The sequence below is a fragment of the Leptodactylus fuscus genome, chromosome 9, assembly GCF_031893055.1.
Source record: "Leptodactylus fuscus isolate aLepFus1 chromosome 9, aLepFus1.hap2, whole genome shotgun sequence".
NCBI classification, from domain to species: domain Eukaryota; kingdom Metazoa; phylum Chordata; class Amphibia; order Anura; family Leptodactylidae; genus Leptodactylus; species Leptodactylus fuscus.
In genome coordinates this window covers 6,554,150-6,579,970 of record NC_134273.1, presented here as the reverse complement: position 1 = coordinate 6,579,970, position 25,821 = coordinate 6,554,150, and the positions used below count along the sequence as shown (strand labels likewise).

General features: G+C 39.5%; 1 protein-coding gene across 1 annotated transcript in view; it reads left to right on the top strand.

Moving 5' to 3' along the window:
• Nucleotides 1–25,821, top strand: part of LOC142218828 (FRAS1-related extracellular matrix protein 1-like) — a 117,205-nt gene that overhangs the window by 48,505 nt on the left and 42,879 nt on the right. The window contains exons 20-24 of the mRNA XM_075287784.1: nt 1,571–1,796; nt 2,545–2,689; nt 6,033–6,174; nt 10,726–10,921; nt 18,161–18,425. Coding sequence (XP_075143885.1) covers nt 1,571–1,796; nt 2,545–2,689; nt 6,033–6,174; nt 10,726–10,921; nt 18,161–18,425 — 974 coding nt within the window. The remainder of the gene's footprint in view (nt 1–1,570; nt 1,797–2,544; nt 2,690–6,032; nt 6,175–10,725; nt 10,922–18,160; nt 18,426–25,821) is intronic.

The following is a 25,821-nucleotide window of genomic DNA, read 5'->3' as shown; positions in this document are numbered from 1 at the left end:
GTATAATACAGGATAAGTAATGTAATGTATGTACACAGTGACTGTACCAGCAGAATAGTGAGCGCAGCTCTGGAGTATAATACAGGATAAGTAATGTAATGTATGTACACAGTGACTGCACCAGCAGAATAGTGAGCGCAGCTCTGGAGTATAATACAGGATAAGTAATGTAATGTATGTACACAGTGACTGTACCAGCAGAATAGTGAGCGCAGCTCTGGAGTATAATACAGGATAAGTAATGTAATGTATGTACACAGTGACTGTACCAGCAGAATAGTGAGCGCAGCTCTGGAGTATAATACAGGATAAGTAATGTAATGTATGTACACAGTGACTGTACCAGCAGAATAGTGAGCGCAGCTCTGGAGTATAATACAGGATAAGTAATATAATGTATGTACACAGTGACTGCACCAGCAGAATAGTGAGCGCAGCTCTGGAGTATAATACAGGATAAGTAATGTAATGTATGTACACAGTGACTGCACCAGCAGAATAGTGAGCGCAGCTCTGGAGTATAATACAGGATATAACTCATGATCCTGTACACAGTGACTGCACGTTTTATACGGTATTATTCTATATGGGGTGGCGCTGATATGGCCTTTAGATTTATTCTCCAATATCCACAACATTGCAAACAGAATATAAGCAGGAGTCGTTGCCAGTTCAGGAGATGAATGAAGTGTGGAGACAAAGTGTGAGGAGGCAGAGCGACGCCTTATTGGCAGGTTCGGTGATGGGTTTGCATTTTATCATCACTAGTCCCCTGTGAACAGCGCCGACCACAAAGTGTAAACAGACCGCATGAAAAAAATGGCCGGTGTCTTAGGGCAGACATACATGGCACAGGATAAAGGGACGTAAATCCCAACTTCCATGTGTGGTTCTCAGCTGGTATAAATCCCAATCGCGGCTGCGGGTGCCACACACAGAGACGCTATATTTAGGAGATTTCATGTTTATAGAGGAGCAGGGGATCCGGGAAGAGGCCGCTCCGCTCTGCTGGAGCCTGTGAGTCTTTCCATGACTAATATCGGGCACTTTGGGACAATCAGTCTTTGCTTTCTCACATAGACCTCTATAAGCGGGCGCTACGCTCATCCCAATCTGTCACACTCCGGCCTCGTTGGGTTGGCAGTAATCTTCTCATTTCGACCCAAAATCTTACAGCTACATCCCAGCGTGATCCTGCCGCTCCCGCCATCCAAGTCTTAGGGTTCAATCAAAGGTCACGCAGCAAATTTTCCATTTTTGGGGGGCTTTTCGCTACAATTTCGAAAATCACCCAGCTTTCCTAAACTACTGAATGGCACATTTGTCTAGCTCTATAGCACTACATGCCGCCATTTAACTTAATATGACAAATTTGTCTTTCAGGAGTCTGGAAAAGTTGGGTGCCAAACCTTAGCCGATCTGCATCGATGGCCATTTTGGTTGTCACCCAGCTTTCCCAGAAACAGATGTCACCTATTTGTAACCTGGGTCCTCAGATGGATGCGCCAGTTTTAGGTTAAGTTTGCATTTAAAGTTTGTGACCCCGCGCTTTGTCTTAAATCTCCTTTAGGTAACGGAGGGGGGAAGCTACGAGATTGGTCCGGCTACATTGAGTGCAGAAGACCTGGATATCCCACCTGACATATTGCGCTTCTCCGTCGTGACCCCCCCAGCACATGGCGTATTATTGCACGGCCCCCAGGCTGCAGGAATCGGACACTATAAGTCTATGGATCCTATAGAGATGCACAGACAGACCCTAAGGGAGGACGTCACCCTGGATGCACTGAGGCAAGGTCTGTTATATCTAGTATATAGTGCAGTATATAGATATATAGTCGGGGGGTGGCGGGGGTCATCTATGGGGCTTCCTCCCATATCCAGATGAGGCTCCTGGCCAGGGATCTGTTCTGTATTTGTGAAGCTTCTTCGATTCCTTCTTGTCCGGGATCCAGCGGAGTAAAATCTCTGTATAATAGACGGGCCGTGAATGTCCTCTGCTGGCCGCCCGCTGTTATTGCAGGCTCAGGCGTCATACATGGCCGCAAAGAGAGTAAAAATCCAAAATGAGGAGAAGATTTCCCATCTGAATGGGATAGAAAGTCTTAAGGAGTAAGCGAGGAAGTCGCAGACAGACAAGGGGCACAAAGAGAAGTGTCTGGGGCGTTCCTAAAGCCGCAGCGAGTGTCCCCAATATTGTATAGGAATTGTAATCCTCGGGATATGGGTGGGCTGTCATGTGGACCTACCAGTACGTACCGATCAGAGTAGGGGAAGAAAGTGCAAGGGGGTAACTATGGGGTCAGAGACGTAGACGTCACCGCGGGAGAGACCAGCACACATATTATCAGACCCCAGATCAGACCCCTAAAGGGTACAAGGTACAAGACACCAATAAGAATCCTGCTCCGGTGACGCCTGTGTGCAGTTTGGGGAGGGGTCTTATGATATGACAGGTAGCCCCCTGTGCCCGGGCTGTCGCCCCGATGCTCCTCTCCTGTTCCGTCCATTCCTGGGAGAGATGAATGACTTGTTTTCCTTCAGGAATGACCATTGTGTACCGGCACGATGACTCGGAGACGCGGCAAGACCGATTCATCGTACAGCTGACAGACGGCAAGCACGCAGTCCAGGAGGCGCTATACATCCAGATAACGCCAGTCAACGATGAAAAACCGCAGCTCATCAGGTGACCGTGTCATAATGTTATAGGCAAGAAAATCGGCAGATAGATAGACAGACAGGTAGATAGATAGGAGATAGATAGATAGATAGATAGATAGATAGATAGATAGATAGATAGATGATAGATAGGAGATAGATAGATAGATAGATAGATAGATAGATAGATAGATAGATAGGATATAGATAGATAGATAGGAGATAGATAGATAGATAGATAGATAGATAGATAGATAGATAGATAGATAGATACAGTCCTATGAAAAAGTTTGGGCACCCCTATTAATCTTAATCATTTTTAGTTCTAAATATTTTGGTGTTTGCAGCAGCCATTTCAGTTTGATATATCTAATAACTGATGGACACAGTAATATTTCAGGATTGAAATGAGGTTTATTGTACTAACAGAAAATGCGCAATATGCATTAAACCAAAATTTGACCGGTGCAAAAATATGGGCACCTCAACAGAAAAGTGACATTAATATTTAGTAGATCCTCCTTTTGCAAAGATAACAGCCTCTAGTCGCTTCCTGTAGCTTTTAATCAGTTCCTGGATCCTGGATGAAGGTATTTTGGACCAACAATTCAAGTTCAGTTAAGTTAGATGGTCGCCGAGCATGGACAGCCCGCTTCAAATCATCCCACAGATGTTCAATGATATTCAGGTCTGGGGACTGGGATGGCCATTCCAGAACATTGTAATTGTTCCTCTGCATGAATGCCTGAGGATTTGGAGCGGTGTTTTGGATCATTGTCTTGCTGAAATATCCATCCCCGGCGTAACTTCAACTTCGTCACTGATTCTTGAACATTATTCTCAAGAATCTGCTGATACTGAGTGGAATCCATGCGACTCTCAACTTTAACAAGATTCCCGGTGCCGGCATTGGCCACACAGCCCCAAAGCATGATGGAACCTCCACCAAATTTTACAGTGGGTAGCAAGTGTTTTTCTTGGAATGCTGTTTCTTTTTGGACGCCATGCATAACGCCTTTTTTTATAACCAAACAACTCAATTTTTGTTTCCAAAATGAAGCTGGCTTGTCCAAATGTGCTTTTTCATACCTCAGGCGACTCTATTTGTGGCGTACGTGCAGAAACGGCTTCTTTCTCATCATCTCCCATACAGCTTCTATTTGTGCAAAGTGCGCTGTATTGCTGACTGATGCACAGTGACACCATCTGCAGCAAGATGATGCTGCAGCTCTTTGGAGGTGGTCTGTGGATTGTCCTTGACTCTTCTCACCATTCTTCTTCTCTGCCTTTCTGATATTTTTCTTGGCCTGCCACTTCTGGGCTTAACAAGAACTGTCCCTGTGGTCTTCCATTTCCTTACTATGTTCCTCACAGTGGAAACTGACAGGTTAAATCTCTGAGACAGCTTTTTGTATCCTTCCCCTGAACAACTATGTTGAACAATCTTTGTTTTCAGATCATTTGAGAGTTGTTTTGAGTAGCCCATGATGCCACTCTTCAGAGGAGATTCAAATAGTAGAACAACTTGCAATTGGCCACCTTAAATACCTTTTCTCATGATTGGATACACCTGGCTATGAAGTTCAAAGCTCACTGAGGTTACAAAACCAATTTTGTGCTTCAGTAAGTCAGTAAAAAGTAGTTAGGAGTATTCAAATCAATAAAATGATAAGGGTGCCCATACTTTTGCACCGGTCAAATTTTGGTTTAATGCATATTGCGCATTTTCTGTTAGTACAATAAACCTCATTTCAATCCTGAAATATTACTGTGTCCATCAGTTATTAGATATATCAAACTGAAATGGCTGCTGCAAACACCAAAATATTTAGAACAAAAAATGATTAAGATTAATAGGGGTGCCCAAACTTTTTCATAGGACTGTAGATAGACAGACAGATAGATAGACAGACAGACAGATAGACAGCTCTGCTACATCTCTATCACTTTACCCCGTGACCCCGATATCCCGTGTACCCCGCACTGAAACTCATGTTACCCTGTACTAGTTCCCTGACTGTCCAGAGGTATTAGTTACATAGTTACATAGTCACATATAGTTACATAGTCACATATAGTTACATAGTCATATATAGTTACATATAGTCATATATAGTTACATATAGTCACATATAGTTACATAGTCATATATAGTTACATATAGTCACATATAGTTACATATAGTCACATATAGTTACATATAGTCACATATAGTTACATATAGTTACATAGTCACATATAGTTACATAGTCATATATAGTTACATATAGTCATATATAGTTACATATAGTCACATATAGTTACATATAGTCACATATAGTTACATATAGTCACATATAGTTACATAGTCACATATAGTTTCATTTAGTTACATAGTCACATATAGTTACATATAGTCACATATATATATGAAGTTGGATAAAGACATCAGCCCATCATATCCAACCTCTCACCAGAGCCATGGCCATTACATTCCTTATGAGGACTACAACCCTCAGCAAGTCCCGGGGGAGCAGATTTGTATTGGGGTATAATTGTGACCATAGAGATAAGGGCTCAGACAAGCTCCTGAAGCCCCCGGGGGGCAATTGCCCTTCAGGCTAGTGAGATGTTAATGATTTGGACCACCATGGGAGGGCACTTGTCTGCCACAGACGCCCGGGCACTGAAGTCGGCAGCTGCCACCCAGTCCCCGAGGAGGACCCGCTGTCAATCACCATTGTACTTCACAAACTGGGAACCGGCTCAAGAGCGAGAGCAGGATTTGGTTTCCCAAGAGGCTCTGCAGCAGCTGAGGTCATTGAGTTCCCCTGCAGTTTATCCATGTGGAGTGGTCTGGATGAGATTCCACATCTGATGTATAATCCGCGTCGCTTTCTATAATTACCCTATAATCTGCCGTACATAAGGAATGTCGCGGCGACCACAAGCGCGTGAGAAATGTGACAATCAGCATCTCGCAGGCTCTCACAGGCAACGTGCGCAGTGATGTGGGCGCCGCTTATCTGCAGGGAAACATGGCATTAACAAGTCCACACAGACTGTCACCCAGCTTTCCTATGCTTCTGAATGGTATTTTGTCCTGTTATCCAATCATATGAGGGAAAGGCATATATATTTCATAAATGTGGTGCAAACAAATATAAGATGTAACAAGCCAAGTGGCTGCCATCACAGGTATGAGATGAACGGTCACCCAACTTTCCCAGGGTCCTGAGTGGCATCTGTCTGCAGTGAGAGGAGCACAGGGGATGGATTACTGCAGTACATGACCAGGCAGATTTACCAGCTATGGTGCTCATACGCACATCACCCAGCTTTCCATGATGTCTCTGGTCAGAAATAAAGCCATCTTTGCCTCTCATCCTCAGGAATGGCGGGCTGGAGGTGGACGTGGCCGATAATAAAGTCATCTCCGCTCTGGTGCTGGAGGCCGAGGATAAAGATTCTCCCAGGACATCGCTGTATTATATCATTAACAACACCCCGACGTATGGGGAGCTGAAAAGGAAGGTGAGAGCGGCAATGACGGACATGGGGTATATTGTACAGCGCCCCAAGTAGTGTGCCCGACATGGCACCCCCATAACAGGACCGCTGTGATCATAGTGCCAGCCATAATACCCCATAACAGGACCGGACATAGCGCTGTGATTAGAGATGAGCGAACACTAAAATGTCCGAACTTCGAAATCCAATTCGAACAGCCGCTCACTGTTTCACTGTTCGAACGGATTTCGAATCCCATTATAGTCTATGGGGGGAAATGCTCGTTTCAGGGATACGCAAAATTCGATAAAATTATACTTACCAAGTCCACGAGTGACGGTCGGGCTGGATTCCCCTTGAAGTCTTCTCCCGGCGCAGCGTCCCCGCGGCGTCTCCCGGCTGGAATTCACTCTGCCTAGGCATTGGGGCCTAGGCAGAGCCGACTGCGCATGCGCGGTCGACTCTGCCCGGCCCGACGCCTGAGCAGAGCCGACTGCGCATGCGTGGGCATGCCCGCGCATGCGCAGTCGGCTCTGCCTAGGCCGGATGCCTAGGCAGAGTGAATTCCAGCCGGAAAACACCACGGGGACGCTGCACGGAGAAGACTTCTAAAGGTAAGAGAAGAACCAGCGTTGATTGGCAATGTATAGCATGTATAGAATGTATAGCATATAGTATAGAATGTATAGCATATAGTATAGAATGTATAGTATATAGTATAGAATGTACAGCATATAGTATAGAATGTATAGCATATAGTATAGAATGTATAGCATATAGTATAGAATGTATAGCATATAGTATAGAATGTATAGCATATAGTATAGAATGTATAGTATATAGTATAGAATGTACAGCATATAGTATAGAATGTATAGTATATAGTATAGAATGTATAGCATATAGTATAGAATGTTTAGCATATAGTATAGAATGTATAGTATATAGTATAGAATGTATAGCATGTATAGAATGTATAGTATATAGTATAGAATGTATAGTATATAGTATAGAATGTATAGTATATAGTATAGAATGTATAGCATATAGTATAGAATGTATAGTATATAGTATAGAATGTATAGTATATAGTATAGAATGTATAGCATATAGTATAGAATGTATAGCATATAGTATAGAATGTATAGCATATAGTATAGAATGTATAGTATATAGTATAGAATGTATAGCATATAGTATAGAATGTATAGCATATAGTATAGAATGTATAGTATATAGTATAGAATGTATAGTATATAGTATAGAATGTATAGTATATAGTATAGAATGTATAGCATATAGTATAGAATGTATAGCATATAGTATAGAATGTATAGCATATAGTATAGAATGTATAGTATATAGTATAGAATGTATAGTATATAGTATAGAATGTATAGTATATAGTATAGAATGTATAGCATATAGTATAGAATGTATAGCATATAGTATAGAATGTATAGTATATAGTATAGAATGTATAGTATATAGTATAGAATGTATAGCATATAGTATAGAATGTATAGTATATAGTATAGAATGTACAGCATATAGTATAGAATGTATAGTATATAGTATAGAATGTATAGCATATAGTATAGAATGTATAGCATATAGTATAGAATGTATAGTATATAGTATAGAATGTATAGCATGTATAGAATGTATAGTATATAGTATAGAATGTATAGTATATAGTATAGAATGTATAGCATATAGTATAGAATGTATAGCATATAGTATAGAATGTATAGTATATAGTATAGAATGTATAGTATATAGTATAGAATGTATAGCATATAGTATAGAATGTATAGCATATGGTATAGAATGTACAGCATATAGTATAGAATGTATAGCATATAGTATAGAATGTATAGCATATAGTATAGAATGTATAGCATATAGTATAGAATGTATAGCATATAGTATAGAATGTATAGCATATAGTATAGAATGTATAGTATATAGTATAGAATGTATAGTATATAGTATAGAATGTATAGTATATAGTATAGAATGTATAGTATATAGTATAGAATGTACAGTATATAGTATAGAATGTATAGTATATAGTATAGAATGTATAGTATATAGTATAGAATGTATAGTATATAGTATAGAATGTACAGCATATAGTATAGAATGTATAGCATATAGTATAGAATGTACAGCATATAGTATAGAATGTATAGTATATAGTATAGAATGTATAGAATGTACAGCATATAGTATAGAATGTATAGCATATAGTATAGAATGTATAGCATATAGTATAGAATGTATAGCATATAGTATAGAATGTACAGCATATAGTATAGAATGTATAGCATATAGTATAGAATGTATAGCATATAGTATAGAATGTATAGCATATAGTATAGAATGTACAGCATATAGTATAGAATGTATAGTATATAGTATAGAATGTACAGCATATAGTATAGAATGTATAGCATATAGTATAGAATGTATAGCATATAGTATAGAATGTACAGCATATAGTATAGAATGTATAGCATATAGTATAGAATGTATAGTATATAGTATAGAATGTATAGCATATAGTATAGAATGTATAGCATATAGTATAGAATGTATAGCATATAGTATAGAATGTACAGCATATAGTATAGAATGTATAGTATATAGTATAGAATGTATAGCATATAGTATAGAATGTATAGTATATAGTATAGAATGTACAGCATATAGTATAGAATGTATAGTATATAGTATAGAATGTATAGCATATAGTATAGAATGTATAGTATATAGTATAGAATGTACAGCATATAGTATAGAATGTATAGTATATAGTATAGAATGTATAGCATATAGTATAGAATGTACAGCATATAGTATAGAATGTATAGTATATAGTATAGAATGTATAGCATTCTTCCAATCAATGCTGGTTCTGCATCGAACCTTAAACTTCGAACAGCTAGTAGTGTTCGATCGAGTACGAGTATTTCAAATACTGTAGTATTTGATCGAACACCTACTCAATCGAGTACTACTCGCTCATCTCTAGCTGTGATCATAGTGCCAGCCATAGTACCCCATAATGACCAGACATGTATATGTTTTGTATATTGGTCTGTATTGTGTGATTATATGTGACTATGTTGTATATATTGTATATATGTGGTGTCTATGTGACTTCCTTGTATATATTGTATATATGTGGTGTCTATGTGACTTCCTTGTATATATTGTATATATGTGGTGTATACGTGACTGCCTTGTATATACGTTGTGTGTTGTGTATATGTGACTGCCTTGTATATATGTTGTGTATATGGGTGTGTATATGTGACTTCCTTGTATATATTGTATATATGTGGTGTATATGTGACTGCCTTGTATATACGTTGTGTGTTGTGTATATGTGACTGCCTTGTATATATGTTGTATATATGTTGTGTGTTGTGAGTCTTTGCCTGGTGTGACGCTGGGCTCTGATTCCCATGGAATATCTCGTTCCTGACGTTCCCAGACTCCCACGCACATATCCGGGGACCCCGCTACACAGGGCTATATTGTATATAGGGTATTAGCCATACGGCACAGACAGATGTCCACATTTTATAGTTCTGTCAGTTGATATTTCTGCATTTTTATAGGTTTGGGAATAAAGGCAGAACATCTGAGCCGGAGCGCTCGCTGTATCTTCACCTTCTCTCTAGAATAGATACACTGCGGGAACGAGCTGAGACAAAAGATGTAGAACCTGAGAATTGTAACAATGTATTCAAAGAGGTTACTGGAAATAAATGTTATTGTTTGTGTAATAAGTTGTAGGATTCTCCTCTATACCTTATGCGCTCGCTGTCATACATGACGCTATTGAGTTGCGATCTGTAGTCAGTTCCCCATAACTGTACTCCGATACTGAAACACTGTAACAAATACAGAAGTTATAGGAAGAGAATCTGTAACTATTTCTTATATAAAGAATAATTTGTATTTGCTTCTATGCAGTTCTATGTGTCTGCATGGTGACAGACTACAGACAAGCCTTGTGTAGTCAGATCCTGCTGTAAGACTCCCATCAATCTGTCACCTACTTATTATCTACAGTATAAGCAAGGAGCAGAGGGAAGGTGTAATATGGCTACAGGATCAGACCGCACCCTCCATGGAGCCACATAGATCCGCACCGGAGCTGTGTACACAAAACAAAAGGCCATGCATTAAAAATTACTTATTTTAGAAATTTTGCCAAAGTCTTCACGCCCCGTAGTTTGTTTTAGAATCTGATCTTGCCGCCATTCTTGCAGCCTTCATGCAAGTTAGTAAGCAAGAGGACGGCGTAACCCTGTCACCTCTATCTGTAGTCTGTAATGGAGGTGCATAGCTCTGCGCAGGAGCTGTATACCCAAAACGGCTGCAGATTTTTAAATCAAGGTTATTTACAAAATTGCTCAATTTTTTCATTATTATTTTACATCAGAGAAAAAAAAAAAGTATATTGGTTGCAAAAGTCTTCACACCCCTAAGTATTCATCTCAGGGTGGCTGATCGATGTCAGTCTGACGACTTCCTCTTTCATTGCGGTCTGACCCCTAGGTGGACTCGTCTTGGGTCACGCTGTACGCCGGTATGAATTTCACCCAGGAGGACGTGGACATGAATGAGATCTGGTATTTTCACACCCTCATCTTGGGCTGTAAGGGACATGACAGCTTCCGATTCTACGTAACAGATGGAGAACACAATATGGCTCCGCAAACTTTCTTCATCTCCATTCTAAACCTAGAGAAAGGTAAGTTTTATGGGTCGGGGCCTAATGCGGGTTTGTATCGGAGTCAGACGGCCATAATACGGTATTATCCCATGAATACAAGACTATTCTATGTCTCTTCTGAGTGGAACAAATTCCCCGGGATCCTTCAAAAACAGTTGTGCTCTGCAGACATGCAAATTAACATAGTAGCCATTATCCGCATAGCTCAATCGCCGAGTCAAGTTTACAAGACCGACGACAATTGAGTGTCTGTTTTCAATGACCATTCCAACGGGCCATCTGTAGTCATGTCATTTCCATGGTGACCAGTCACCAAGCCCAATTATCTCAATAAGGGCAAAAAATTTTCCCACGTGTGTGGCAATGACCCCCTGTCTCAGAAGTGGGAAAAAAAAATAATATAAAAAATATATATTATTATTATTATTATTATTATTATTATTATTATTATTATTAACATTATTATATTTATTAATTCTGATTAATTATTATTATATTTTTATTATTATTATATTATTAATTTTATATTATTATTATTATATTTATTATTATCATGATTATATTTATTAATTCTTATTAATTATTATTATTATTATTATTATTATTATTATTATTATTATATTAATTATTATTATATATTTATATTACCGGTATATATTATATTATTAATTATTATTATTTATTATAGATTTATTATCATTATTATTACTATTATTATATTATTATTCTTATATTTATTATATTTTTATTAATTACTATATATTATTATTATTTATTATAGATTTATATTCTTATATTTATTAATTATTATTATTATATATTTATATTATTATATTTATTATTAATTATTATTACATATTTATATTATATTATTAATTATTATTATTTATTATAGATTTATTATTATTATATTTATTATTATATATTTCTAATATATTTTTAATATATATATATATATATATATATATATATATATATATATAAAAATATATTTAAAAAAAATTTCTTATATGATTTTTATATATAAAAATTCTAAAATCTATATATTTTTTATTGGTAAATTACGCAACATAGTAAAGTAAAAATGAGAGGTATAGATAAGATATCAAATTATAAAGTCATCACAGGGATATTGTTTCTAATTGAAGCAAAACTAAAAAAAAAATTAAAAAAAGATTTTTAAATTATATGTAAAATTTTGAAATGAATAAATTTCTTTAATTTTTCATATTTTTTTTTTAATTGAAAAATATTTCAGATTTTTTTCTAGCTCGAATATTTTCTCGTCATAAAACGAGGTTAAGGGTTAATCATCCTGAAATATTGTTACAATTTTTTTTCCCATAAGTCATTAAGTTACTCAATTTATGGAATTCATATAACAGGAGATTTATTTAATTATTTAGCAATTGAAGATTTATTTTAGATATTTTTTTTGCTTTTTTTCCCCACTTTTTAAAAAAAAATAAATAAATAGATTTAAAATTGATATGTGGATTTAATAAAATTAGAATTTTTCCGAAATGGAGTGTAGTTGTGGAATTAAATCTTTATAATTTATATTTAGTGCACATGACATTTCCAAAAATAAGAAAAATTAAAAAATTAGAAACAGAGCGCACAAAATATTTTTTTTTTGGGAAAACCATGCCAGGCAATTTTCAGATGTGAATACCGATGATAGATTGGCACTAGAAAATCAGAGACTGCTAATTCCCAGAAGGTGGAGGGGGTCATGGTGGGGAGGGGGTCTCTGGCAAAAACAAAAACAACCCCCCCCCCCCCATTCATCTACAAAGCAACTTGTGCTAAAAACTGGTCAGAACCATCAGCGCCATCTGCAAACAGCGACTCCCCAGCACCGTGTCTGGCTGCCGCGCTCCCTGACATCACGGGCCATTGTCATGGAGGGGCTCGGTCGGCCCCACAATTAAGGGCGTCTCATTTCTTCTCCTTACAGCTGAGGCTTTATTTATTAGTAAACAGCTGCAGACGCAACTTTTTGTTTTTTTTGTTGTTGTTTTTTTTTTTTTGCGACCCGATGATTTGCCAACTGGTGCTCCAGATAATCCATTAATTCCCGGTAATCACCAGGCGGCCACGGGAAAGGCGGAAAATAGCGAAATGTAAAGGGTCACCCAAATTATAATCAAGAAATAAAGAAAGAAACATAAAATCAAAATTTAGGAAAACAAAAAAGTGAGAATGAAAGAAATCGTTTAGTGATAATGAAAGGTTTCAGGCGCGGGGGTTGTGTTCGGTAATAGTCACATGACCCGTCGGGTCAGGCCAGGTTGTGCCTAATGTGCTCAGCCCCATAGACACAGAGAGGTATTTTGCTTTTTTACTTTATTTTTAGAATATTTTATTATAATTATTTTTTATTTTATATTTATTTGTTCCATTTTTTTTTATATATATATATTGTCTTGGATTGTCTGTCACGTTCAGTCTCCGGAAACTCCTTCAAGGAATCTTCCTTAGGCCCCATTCTGCAGACTCTGCAGCAAGATCAAGCAAGGAACCCTGGGTGATAATGGATGTGAACACACCCAGTTTGATGGACACTTTGTAGCCATTTCCATGGATCCCTTATACATTGCAGAAAAATGGTGCATGACCTATATATCCATGGTCCGTAACAATGGACCGTCAACACCTCGGTCATGTGAATAGCCCCTATTCATATTAATGGGGCCGTCTTTCGCACGGCTGATGTTTGGTCTTCTATGCTCATGTTGAGCGTTAATAGGAATGGCACGTGTAATACCACATGTCCCCACTAGTGGCCACTGTAGGAAAAATGTTTACTTGGCTATGACTATGACTTATATTGTAAGTACAGGGGGCGCTGTGGAGCAGGGGAGTCAGTGGTTGCCGTATCGGTGCTCATCCCCAACACCCAAAAGGGTCATTTGTTTTACAAGAGGCCATTTTAGCTATGAGTATATTTTTAGCATGTGGGAGGAAACTGGAGGAAACCCATATAAACCTGGAGAGAACGTATAAACTCCTTGCAGGGGTCGTCCAGGATTGGGAGCAGACTCAGGGGTGGCTGGGGTAGGTATACATGGGCAGACATACCTACTAGAGACGGGCAAACCTCAGGAGATTTTGTTCGTCCATTAGTCCTGGGACTGGGGATAGGCGAGTATATATAATGTATAATATCCACCCCAGGGTTATCCACAAATCCCCTTTAAGGCCCAGTATTCCCGCTAACTACAGGTGATCACTTGAGGTCACTTTTTAACAACTAGTGGAGAATCCCTTTAAGAGTGACTTTAAGGGTTTACACATATTCTGTTCTTCTGACTCCCATCCAGGGGTGTAGCTATAGGGGGTGCAGTTGTAGCGGTTGTGACCCTGAGGGGTCCCCAACGCTCCCTCTACCACATACATATAGTTACATAGTAGATGAGGTTGGATGGAGACATCAATCCACCAAGTCCAACCTATAACCCTACAATCCCTACAGTCTTGATCCAGGGGAAGACAAAACAAACCCTGAGGCTCCTGCCAATTGCCCCATATCAGAAAAAAAATTTGTTCCCGACTCCTCTATTCTAATGCCAGGTCGGGGCCCCATTACAGATTTAGCATTGGGGCCCGGGAGATAAGTGACGCCTCTGGTCCCTGTCCTCAGGTTGCCGTATTTATCTACATATTGATATTTTTCCACCTTATTCTATTTCCAAAAAAGTTTCCTTGGCATCGACCTGATCTATGTCGTGTTGTCAGGGATCAGTAAGAACAGGGCCCGGCCTTCAGTATTAGCGACACATTGTCAGGTGCAGCCGGCGTATAATACGTCTCAGCCCGAGCGCTCCACATGTCAGGCATGTCAGGGCTCCACACATCTATGAAGCGTCTTTCGATCGGGCCCCTGTAATGTGGTGGGCGCCTGAGCTGCGGCTAATAGGCTGAGCCCAGCAGTCGCCCCTCCGGGCCCCTCTCCATACACTGTCTGCGCCTCCGACCAGCCATTCAAATTGGTTTCAAAGGTTTTACAGCAGAGACCTCGGCCAAACACAGCTTGTTGCTCCCCAAGTTCTTTGTCCGTCATCACTTTTAATATAATTAGGAATCCTCTGCCAAAACCAATAAGCTGCGACATAATAAAGCCGCTATCTGCTTAACAACATCCAGGCGGCGAGCGAAAGTATTAACGCCTTGTGTCCCTACAAGAGCGAGAGGGGAAGAAAGAACCAGAAGGGGAAAATCTGCCGAAAATTTATTGTATTTAGATCTCAAAGGACAGGAAATTTTTTATTTTGGCAAAAATTCAGAATGACTAAGCCCGAGACCCAATATATATATACCTATAGAAGGGGGACATATGTGGAAAACTTCACTGTGAGTGTCCATAGACCCATAACCACTCAACGGGAATAGGTGAAATATATAAAGTGTATGTAAGAAAAAATTATAATTTTACAGACTATACATATAATATATACTATCATTACATTACTTATTCTGTATTATACTCCAGAGCTGCGCTCAGTATTCTGCTTGTACAGTCACTGTGTACATACATTACATTACTTATCCTGTATTATACTCCAGAGCTGCGCTCACTATTCTGCTGGTGCAGTCACTGTGTATATACATTACTTATCCTGTATTATACTCCAGAGCTGCGCTCACTATTCTGCTGGTGCAGTCACTGTGTATATACATTACATTACTTATCCTGTATTATACTCCAGAGCTGCGCTCACTATTCTGCTGGTACAGTCACTGTGTATATACATTACATTACTTATCCTGTATTATACTCCAGAGCTGCGCTCACTATTCTGCTGGTACAGTCACTGTGTACATACATTACATTACTTATCCTGTATTATACTCCAGAGCTGCGCTCACTATTCTGCTGGTGCAGTCACTGTATACATACATTACATTACTTATCCTGTATTATACTCCAGAGCTGCGCTCACTATTCTGCTGGTGCAGTCACTGTGTACATACATTACATTACTTATCCTGTATTATACTCCAGAGCTGCGCTCACTATCCCAGAATGCAGATGTAAGTGATAAACTCTATGCAGACTCTGGATAAACAGGAGCATCTGGGAGAGTTCAGCTCTGAAGCCTGTAGAACTGAGAGCACAACTCTGGAGTACAGATGTGTCCAGTCTTAACTTAGCTCCAATTACTCTCATGAAAGTGACTCTATACTGTATGACACACGTATGTCCAGGTCACCTCACATTCTGGTGAATTTCTGGCCTTGGATTTTTTATTTTCCGATTATTTAGAGAAAAAACTAAAGCTTTCAGAAGCCGCTTTCTATTTGACTTGTGGAGACGTCCTGATGGTGAAGGGTTTGCAGGCAATGCTTCCTGGGAAATAAGTATGCAATAAAGGAAGAAAACTGTCTCACTGGCGCCACCTATAGGCAGCTGTGTACATAGCAAGACCAGTAAGTACAGACCAGAGAGGCCCCTGCAGTGGTGTTGGAATGAATCAAATTGTAAGAATTGTCATTGAATAATAATAAGGTAATAATTGTAATTTTGTACCTACTTGCTGACTATATACATCCGGGCGGCAGGATATACCTGGAGATCTTGCAGGAGAGCGGGGTGTCAATGACAGCCGCACCCCCAGGGACCAGCTAGTGATGGTTTGTTCCCTGCCCTGCCTTCCCGATCTCTGTATGCACATTGCTCAGTGAGCGCTATGGGGGCCGCCATGATACAGTTTTCTCCCAATCTGGTGGTCACATGATCTTCAGGGGGCCGAGAATTGCAGCAGGAGCTGGAACCTCAAGGACCCCAATCAGGCTCTGCGGTGTAGATTACAACTTTCTGGGATGGGGGTGATTGTACCCGTCACATTTACTGAGGAACTTAGTGAAAATATAATATGTAATGTTACAATGTCCCCCAAAGATTTATTACACCTTATGGGGTGCACAATGTATATAACATAAAAAATAATAAAAAATTGCACCATTGCCACGCCCACATCAGATCCTAGCCCCTCCCCTGGTGGCTCGAAACAATGTAACGGAAAGGGAAAAGTGCACCATTGCCACGCCCACATCAGATCCTAGCCCCTCCCCTGGTGGCTCGAAACAATGTAACAGAAAGGGAAAAGTGCAAACATTGGAGCAGCGGTTTATACTAGAAGAAATTTAAAAAAATATAAAACTGGAAAAATATAAAACACCAACGCACTCCCGCCATTTATTTTTCATTTTCCCTTTTATTAAAAAAAAAAGAAAAAAAAAAGAAAAAACCTTTAAAAATAAAATAAATGTAAAAATAAAATAAATGTAAAAATAAAGCCTTACTGAAAAAGTGCAAAAATTAGACTAAAAAAATGTTTTATACCAAAAACCTGAAGATGTGTCCGGTCACGGACGGTGGATAGTGGCCTGGTCATGAAGCGGTTAATGAGCTCAGAGTTTTATGAATGATCCGAAAGGAAATTTCCTGAACAAAATGAATCGTCCCACAAGTGAATGGAATCTCCCCTCCCCCGATAACGGAGAATCTCCGCATTGTGCGCCGGTCGCCTTAATGAAGCAGATGCCTTATTAGACGTGGGAGATGACAGGAGACAATAGGAGCTATATGTAACCCTGCCGCCTATAGGAGCCATACAGCTATGGCGGTAATATGTGATGTGGCACCATGATATACAGTGTGATACAATGTGGTGCCATAATATATGTTATACAATGTGATACAATACTGTGCCATGATATACAATGTGATACAATGTGGCGCCATAATATACGTTATACAATATGATACAATATTGTGCCAAGATATACAATGTTATACAATGTGGCACAATGATATACAATGATATACAATATTACACCATGATATACAATGTTATAAAATGTGGTGCCATAATATATGTTACACAATGTTATACATTATTGTGCCAAGATATACAATGTTATACAATGTGACACCATGATATACAATGTGATACAAGTTGCACCATGTTATACAATGTGGGACCATGATAGACAATACTGAGCCATGATATACAATGTTATACAATGTAGCACCCTGATATAATAAATAATAATAATAATAATAATAATAAATTTTATTTATATAGCGGCAACATATTCCGCAGCGCACACAATACAATGTGATACAAGTTGCACCATGATCGACAATACTGTGCCATAGTATACACTGTTGCCTGTATCTGCCGCTCTCCATTGTTGCGGCCATACTGTGCATTCCCTCATCCTCTCTTCCCCGTTTTCTTTCCATAGGTGACATTGTTTTACTCACCAGCCCTGTCACTTTAACAGAGGGTGACAGGGTGACCTTGATGACAGATGTTCTTATGGCAACAGATGGCACGGGAAAACCAGAGAAGCTGCTGTACGCCGTTTCTGTGCCACCTGTTCATGGTCAGATTGAGTACATCAATTTTCCTGGCGTGCCCATTTCCAGTTTCAGCCAGTTGGATGTGGCGGCTCAGAAGGTTTGCTACGTCCACGACAACAGCCGTGAGGCTGGCAGGGACTCGTTCAGGTGAGAAGGATTTGCTGTGGGCATCTCGGAAAGGGTTAAATGTGATGGAATTTCACCATATGCCAAACTGAAGAGCAGTCGTGTGCAGGAATATGGAGGAGCATGGAGGAGTACGGAGGAGTACGGAGGAGTATGGAGGAATATGGAGGAGTATGGAGGAATATGGAGGAGTATGGAGGAGTATGGAGGAGTATGGAGGAGTATGGAGGAGTACGGAGGAGTATGGAGGAGTATGGAGGAGTATGGAGGAGTACGGAGGAATATGGAGGAGTATGGAGGAGTATGGAGGTGTATGGAGGAATATGGAGGAGTACGGAGGAGTACGGAGGAGTACGGAGGAGTACGGAGGAGTACGGAGGAATATGGAGGAATATGGAGGAGCATGGAGGAGTATGGAGGAGTATGGAGGTGTATGGAGGAGTATGGAGGAGTACGGAGGAGTACGGAGGAATATGGAGGAGTACGGAGGAGTACGGAGGAGTATGGAGGAGTATGGAGGAGTATGGAGGAGTATGGAGGAATATGGAGGAGTATGGAGGAATATGGAGGAGTATGGAGGAGTATGGAGGAGTATGGAGGTGTATGGAGGAGTATGGAGGAGTATGGAGGAGTATGTAGGAATATGGAGGAGTATAGAGGAATATGGAGGAGTATGGAGAGTATGGAGGAGTACGGAGGAATATGGAGTAGTATAGAGGAGTATGGAGGAATATGGAGGAGTATGGAGGAATATGGAGGAGTATGGAGGAATATGGAGTAGTATAGAGGAGTATGGAGGAATATGGAGGAGTATGGAGGAATATGGAGGAGTATGGAGGAATATGGAGTAGTATAGAGGAATATGGAGGAGTATGGAGGAGTATAGAGGAGTATGGAGGAGTATGGAGGAATATGGAGGAATATGGAGGAGTATGGAGGAGTATAGAGGAATATGGAGGAGTATGGAGAGTATGGAGGAGTACGGAGGAATATGGAGTAGTATAGAGGAGTATGGAGGAATATGGAGGAGTATGGAGGAATATGGAGGAGTATGGAGGAATATGGAGTAGTATAGAGGAATATGGAGGAGTATGGAGGAGTATGGAGGAATATGGAGGAGTATGGAGGAGTATGGAGGAGGCCTTTAGTCCTTTATCATGGGGTTATGGTGTCAGGTCTGTAATAAGAAATGACTTGACAAATGATGTGAGAATTTTCCAAAACTTTCATATCAGGCGGTCAAAGAAACATTTGTGGGAGATTTTCGCCCTCCTGTTCTTTGTGACGTCCATTCAATGGCCTCACCGCTCATATGGTGACCACGTCTGGGGCCAGAGATGGGGTACAGTAGTCATGTCAGCCTGCTGGGAAAGTGATCATTGCAGGCAAATGGCGAGAACGCGGGAACCATCAGAGCGCCCTCCCCCCAGCTTTGAGCCCCTCTGCACCCCCTATCGTTTCCCCAGTTTGGCTATGGTAGAAGGATTCAGCGCACCCCATGTCCTAGAGGAAGCCTATCACTGGGGAAGAAGTCTCCAAGAAATGAAGTACTCAGTTACATCCAGTACAAAATAGAACCTAAAAGAGCTACGACGTCTCATACAAAACGCAACACACTGGATCCATAGACGGGGGGAAGAAAGGCCCAGCAAGAAAACAAATCTGCCATAAAGGCCAAATTCCAGATAACTATGATTGCCGCTGGCACCAAAATGGTAGCCAAGAATTCCTGTGACATTGTTGAGTTGTGTTAGTGTTGCGCACCACACTGCAGTGTCTGACCCCGGCTCGGCTGTATACTCTCTGTATACATATACATTGGGGTATTTTCACATACGCTTCAACACAAGTCTCTGCGAAGTATGAGGTGAGACATAAGACGTCTTATCCCAGATGGCGAAGGCGCAGTCTCAGAGATAAACATATGTCGTCTATTATTTCTCCTAAACACCATAGTAAACAATGTAAATAGATTGTATCGTAAAGTATCCGGACTCTGTGTCTGCTCAGACTACAAGGTGCTGGAGAGGCTGGAGAGGCCCAAGGTGTCTGGAGGATACAGAGGGGTCCGGGGGGCTGGAAGGGATAGCGAGATCTGGAGGGGAGAGGTGAGCAGAGGGGTCTAGACGGGGGTAGAAGTGTCCATGGGGTACAGAGGGATCCGGGGAGCAGACGGATCTGAGGAGACAGAGATCTGGAGGGGACAGAGGGGTCTGGGGGGGGGGGGGGGAGGCAGTGGGATCTGAGGAGACAGAAGAGTCTGGAGGGGCCAGAGGGGTCTAGATGGAGGCAGAGGGCCTGGAAGGGATAGTGGGATCTGGAGGGTAGAGGTGTGCAGAGGGGTATACAGGGATTTAGAGGTATCCAGGGGGTACAGAGGAGTTTGGAGGTGTACAGAGAATTCTGCAGGGGATGGCGGGATCTGGTGGGTAGAGGTGTCCAACGGCTACAGAGGGTCTATGGGGTAGAGGAGTCTAGAGAGTACAGAGAGGTCTGTAGATTACAGAGGAAGGGATAGTGGGATCTGGAGGGTAGAGGGGTCCAGAGGGGTCTAGATGGGAGTACATGGTACAGAGAATCCTGGATTGGACAGTGGGATCCGGAGCGCCATATTCCTTAGTTTCTAACACTTGCACACTGGGCTATTAATACTTGTCCATTGTGGCATCAAGAGGACAACCTAGCGTGCCATTGTTACAGAAGGTCGTGCCGAATAGCGCTCCGCTCGTACATCCCGCTCTCTATAGGACGTGTCGTAACATCTGTGTCACATAAAGCCCATTTGTATCACACAAGAATGATCCGTATATCAGATTGTATATTGTGTTACAAGATGACATTATTCAGCTCTTGGCCTTGGATCCGGCTGCATTTGCCAATGGTAGAAAGAAATCTCCAGTAGATCTCCAGCCAGTATTGGATTCTGCTCAGTTTCTGACAATGACTATGGCCGCCATTACAACTCCGGATTATTGGCAAGCTTCTTATGAGCCTGCCTGGCACAATGGTCTGTGTAATTGCGGTGCTTCCTTTATTCTGCACTATATGTATCTATTCTATACGATGAGACTTTTGTGTTGCGTTCGCTTTGTGTTCTTGCTTTCCTTTCCTCCATTGCCAGCTCCCCCCCACCCCCGCTCCCTCTGATCTAGTACCCAGCATGTCCTACATTAATTTAATATTGACTGAGCCCTGATCTTAGCGTCGGCCTCTGCATGCCTTCCATGTAAGCGGACAAGGAACATGAAAGAGATTACGTGCTAAGTATCTGCCAGAGACGGAACCATCTGCGCCGCGCGTCCAACACCCTAAAAAACAGTCATATTAACTTCTGTAATAACATCCCACTCGCCCAAGCAGCGGCCGCGGCCAAGATGTCCGCCTGTCGCCCCTCACGTCAACCAGATGCCAAAATATAGATTAGGGATAGGCAGGGAAGCATGAAGGAGCTGGGCTTTCCTTAAATGAATTTCTTGGGGGTAAGCTTTATTGGGTTAACTAACGCCTTGTTATTCTCCTCCGCAGCTGAGGCTTCTCAAAATGTTTATCTTGTATTGTAACCGGTACCTTCTGGTGCGCGGCGCTGCCAGCTTCCCCTGCCGCTCTCTGCTATATTTCATTCTCACTATTTTTGGAATTGAGCTTCTGGTTCCAGGTGATTTCATTTTTTTTCTATTTTTTTTTCTGCTTCTTTTATTCTGGCCCATCTGCTCGACACAGGCAAAAAAATCTCGATCTGCAAGACGGTAGTGATAGACGGACTGTCCGAGCTGCACCGCTCCCCTACAAATATTAGGGTGCATTCACACACGGCAGATTTTGATGTCGTTCCGTTTGTCTGAATGCAAATGGATTTCTGCAGAAATTGGGACGGTCCCAGTAAAATAGGCCGAGTGTGAATCCATCCTATAAATCTTCATTCAGATTTTTGGCTACTTTTAATCTCATTTACCTTGTAATGTGGATGTGATATTGTGAGGTTTTATTGCCCATATTATGACTGCAGTGCCCCCTAGTGCTTAAGGACCAAGATCACACCTTGGAGGACTTGATGTGACCTTATAATATATTGGTTCCCATTCATTTCAACCATGTAATACCTTATGTCACCTGTAGTGGCCACTGTATGTAGCTTCTCCTTGATCATCTGATCACCCCATGTATTATTCACATGAGATTGTGAGATTTTAGTGCCCATATTATGACTCTGGAGGACGCAACATGATCTTATAATACATTTGTTTCATTCAGTTGATTGAGCATCATGTAATACCTTATTCCACCTGTAGTGGCCACTGTACTAAGCTTCACCCAATCAGAGAGGGAGGGTTCAGCTGCAGGAATCCCCTTGATCACCTGATCACCCCCATGTAATATGCACATGAGATTGTAAGACTTTAATGTCCATCTTATGACTGTGGCACCCTCTAGTGCTTGAAGACCAAATTGACACTCTGGAGGACTCAACATGAGCGGATACTACCATATATATTACAATGTAATACCTTATTTCACCTGTAGTGGTCACTGTAGCTTTCCAGGGTAAACAACTGATCAGTGATGAAGATTCCCATCAATCATCGAGTCACCCCCAGGACCTCAAGTAGATAAAAGATACCCTGGAAAGAAAACCCATAAACATTGTAACCAGCGATTTCTTAGTGATATCTGTTCTTGGCAAAGTTGGGTGGCCGGCTGGAAATTATAGTGTCAGTCATATTGACTGTCATGCAGATTTGTTAGCAAACGAAACAGTTTACAAGAAGATAAAAATAACTTTATAAGGCAAATTTATTCTCTATTTTGGAATATTTATTGTATCTATTTGTTTTTATGAGTTGTTTTCACTTCCTCCACTCACACTACGCTGTTTTTAGGGTCGACTGTTTTTGCAGTCAGTTTGTGTTTGGCCTTCTGCTGCCAGATGACGTAGGTCAGAGACTCCCACAGACACAAGGAGGGAAGAAGCCGCGGCTCCTGGAAGATCTCACAGAACAAGCTGTATATAGATCCTTAAGAAACAAAAGTGTATTTGCTTAACTTTTAAGTGTGAGAAAGCGAGACAAGACTCATAGCACGGAGGAGACACTGGGAGGCGCTAAGTAACAGGATCCCCTGTCCTAAGACAACCTGTCATTACCAGGGCACAAGAAGTTCAGGAGCAATCTGCAGAAAACCAGATTAATACATGAAAATAATCACAAATTATATGTAAGAGGATGTATTATAGTAGTTATATTCTTGTACATAGGAGGTAGTATTATAGTAGTTATATTCTTGTACATAGGAGGTAGTATTATAGTAGTTATAGTCTTGTACATAGGAGCAGTATTATAGTAGTTATATTCTTGTACATAGGGGTAGTATTATAGTAGTTATATTCTTGTACATAGGAGGTAGTATTATAGTAGTTATATTCGTGTACATAGGAGTAGTATTATAGTAGTTATATTCTTGTACATAGGAGTAGTATTATAGTAGTTATATTCTTGTACATAGGAGGTAGTATTATAGTAGTTATATTCTTGTACATAGGAGGTAGTATTATAGTAGTTATATTCTTGTACATAGGAGTAGTATTATAGTAGTTATATTCTTGTACATAGGAGCAGTATTATAGTAGTTATATTCTTGTACATAGGAGGTAGTATTATAGTAGTTATATTCTTGTACATAGGAGGTAGTATTATAGTAGTTATATTCTTGTACATAGTAGCAGTATTATAGTAGTTATATTCTTGTACATAGGAGTAGTATTATAGTAGTTATATTCTTGTACATAGTAGCAGTATTATAGTAGTTATATTCTTGTACATAGGAGGTAGTATTATAGTAGTTATATTCTTGTACATAGGAGGTAGTATTATAGTAGTTATATTCTTGTACATAGGGGTAGTATTATAGTAGTTATATTCTTGTACATAGGAGTAGTATTATAGTTGTTATATTCTTGTATATAGGAGCAGTATTATAGTAGTTATATTCTTGTACATAGGAGTAGTATTATAGTAGTTATATTCTTGTACATAGGAGGTAGTATTATAGTAGTTATATTCTTGTACATAGGAGGTAGTATTATAGTAGTTATATTCTTGTACATAGGGGTAGTATTATAGTAGTTATATTCTTGTACATAGGAGTAGTATTATAGTTGTTATATTCTTGTATATAGGAGCAGTATTATAGTAGTTATATTCTTGTACATAGGAGCAGTATTATAGTAGTTTTGTTCTTGTACATATGAGCAGTATTATAGTAGTTATGTTCTTGTACATAGGAGTAGTATTATAGTAGTTGTATTCTTGTACATAGGAGTAGTATTATAGTAGTTATATTCTTGTACATAGGAGCAGTATTATAGTAGTTATATTCTTGTACATAGGAGCAGTATTATAGTTGTTATATTCTTGTACATAGGAGCAGTATTATAGTTGTTATATTCTTGTACATAGGAGTAGTATTATAGTAGTTATATTCTTGTACATAGGAGTAGTATTATAGTAGTTATATTCTTGTACATAGGAGCAGTATTATAGTAGTTATATTCTTGTACATAGGAGGTAGTATTATAGTAGTTATGTTCTTGTACATAGGAGTAGTATTATAGTAGTTATATTCTTGTACATAGGAGTAGTATTATAGTAGTTATATTCTTGTACATAGGAGTAGTATTATAGTAGTTATATTCTTGTACATAGGAGTAGTATTATAGTAGTTATATCCATGTACATAGGAGTAGTATTATAGTAGTTATATTCTTGTACATAGGAGCAGTATTATAGTAGTTATATTCTTGTACATAGGAGTAGTATTATAGTAGTTATATTCTTGTACATAGGAGGCAGTATTATAGTAGTTATATTCTTGTATATAGGAGTAGTATTATAGTAGTTATATTCTTGTATATAGGAGTAGTATTATAGTAGTTATATTCTTGTACATAGGAGCAGTATTATAGTAGTTATATTCTTGTACATAGGAGCAGTATTATAGTAGTTATATTCTTGTACATAGGAGTAGTATTATAGTAGTTATATTCTTGTACATAGGATGTAGTATTATAGTAGTTATATTCTTGTACATAGGATGTAGTATTATAGTAGTTATATTCTTGTACATAGGAGTAGTATTATAGTAGTTATATTCTTGTACATAGGAGCAATATTATAGTAGTTATATTCTTGTACATAGGAGGTAGTATTATAGTAGTTATATTCTTGTACATAGGAGTAGTATTATAGTAGTTATATTCTTATACCTAGGAGTAGTATTATAGTAGTTATATTCTTGTACATAGGAGCAGTATTATAGTAGTTATATTCTTGTACATAGGAGTAGTATTATAGTAGTTATATTCTTGTACATAGGAGCAGTATTATAGTAGTTATATTCTTGTACATAGGAGCAGTATTATAGT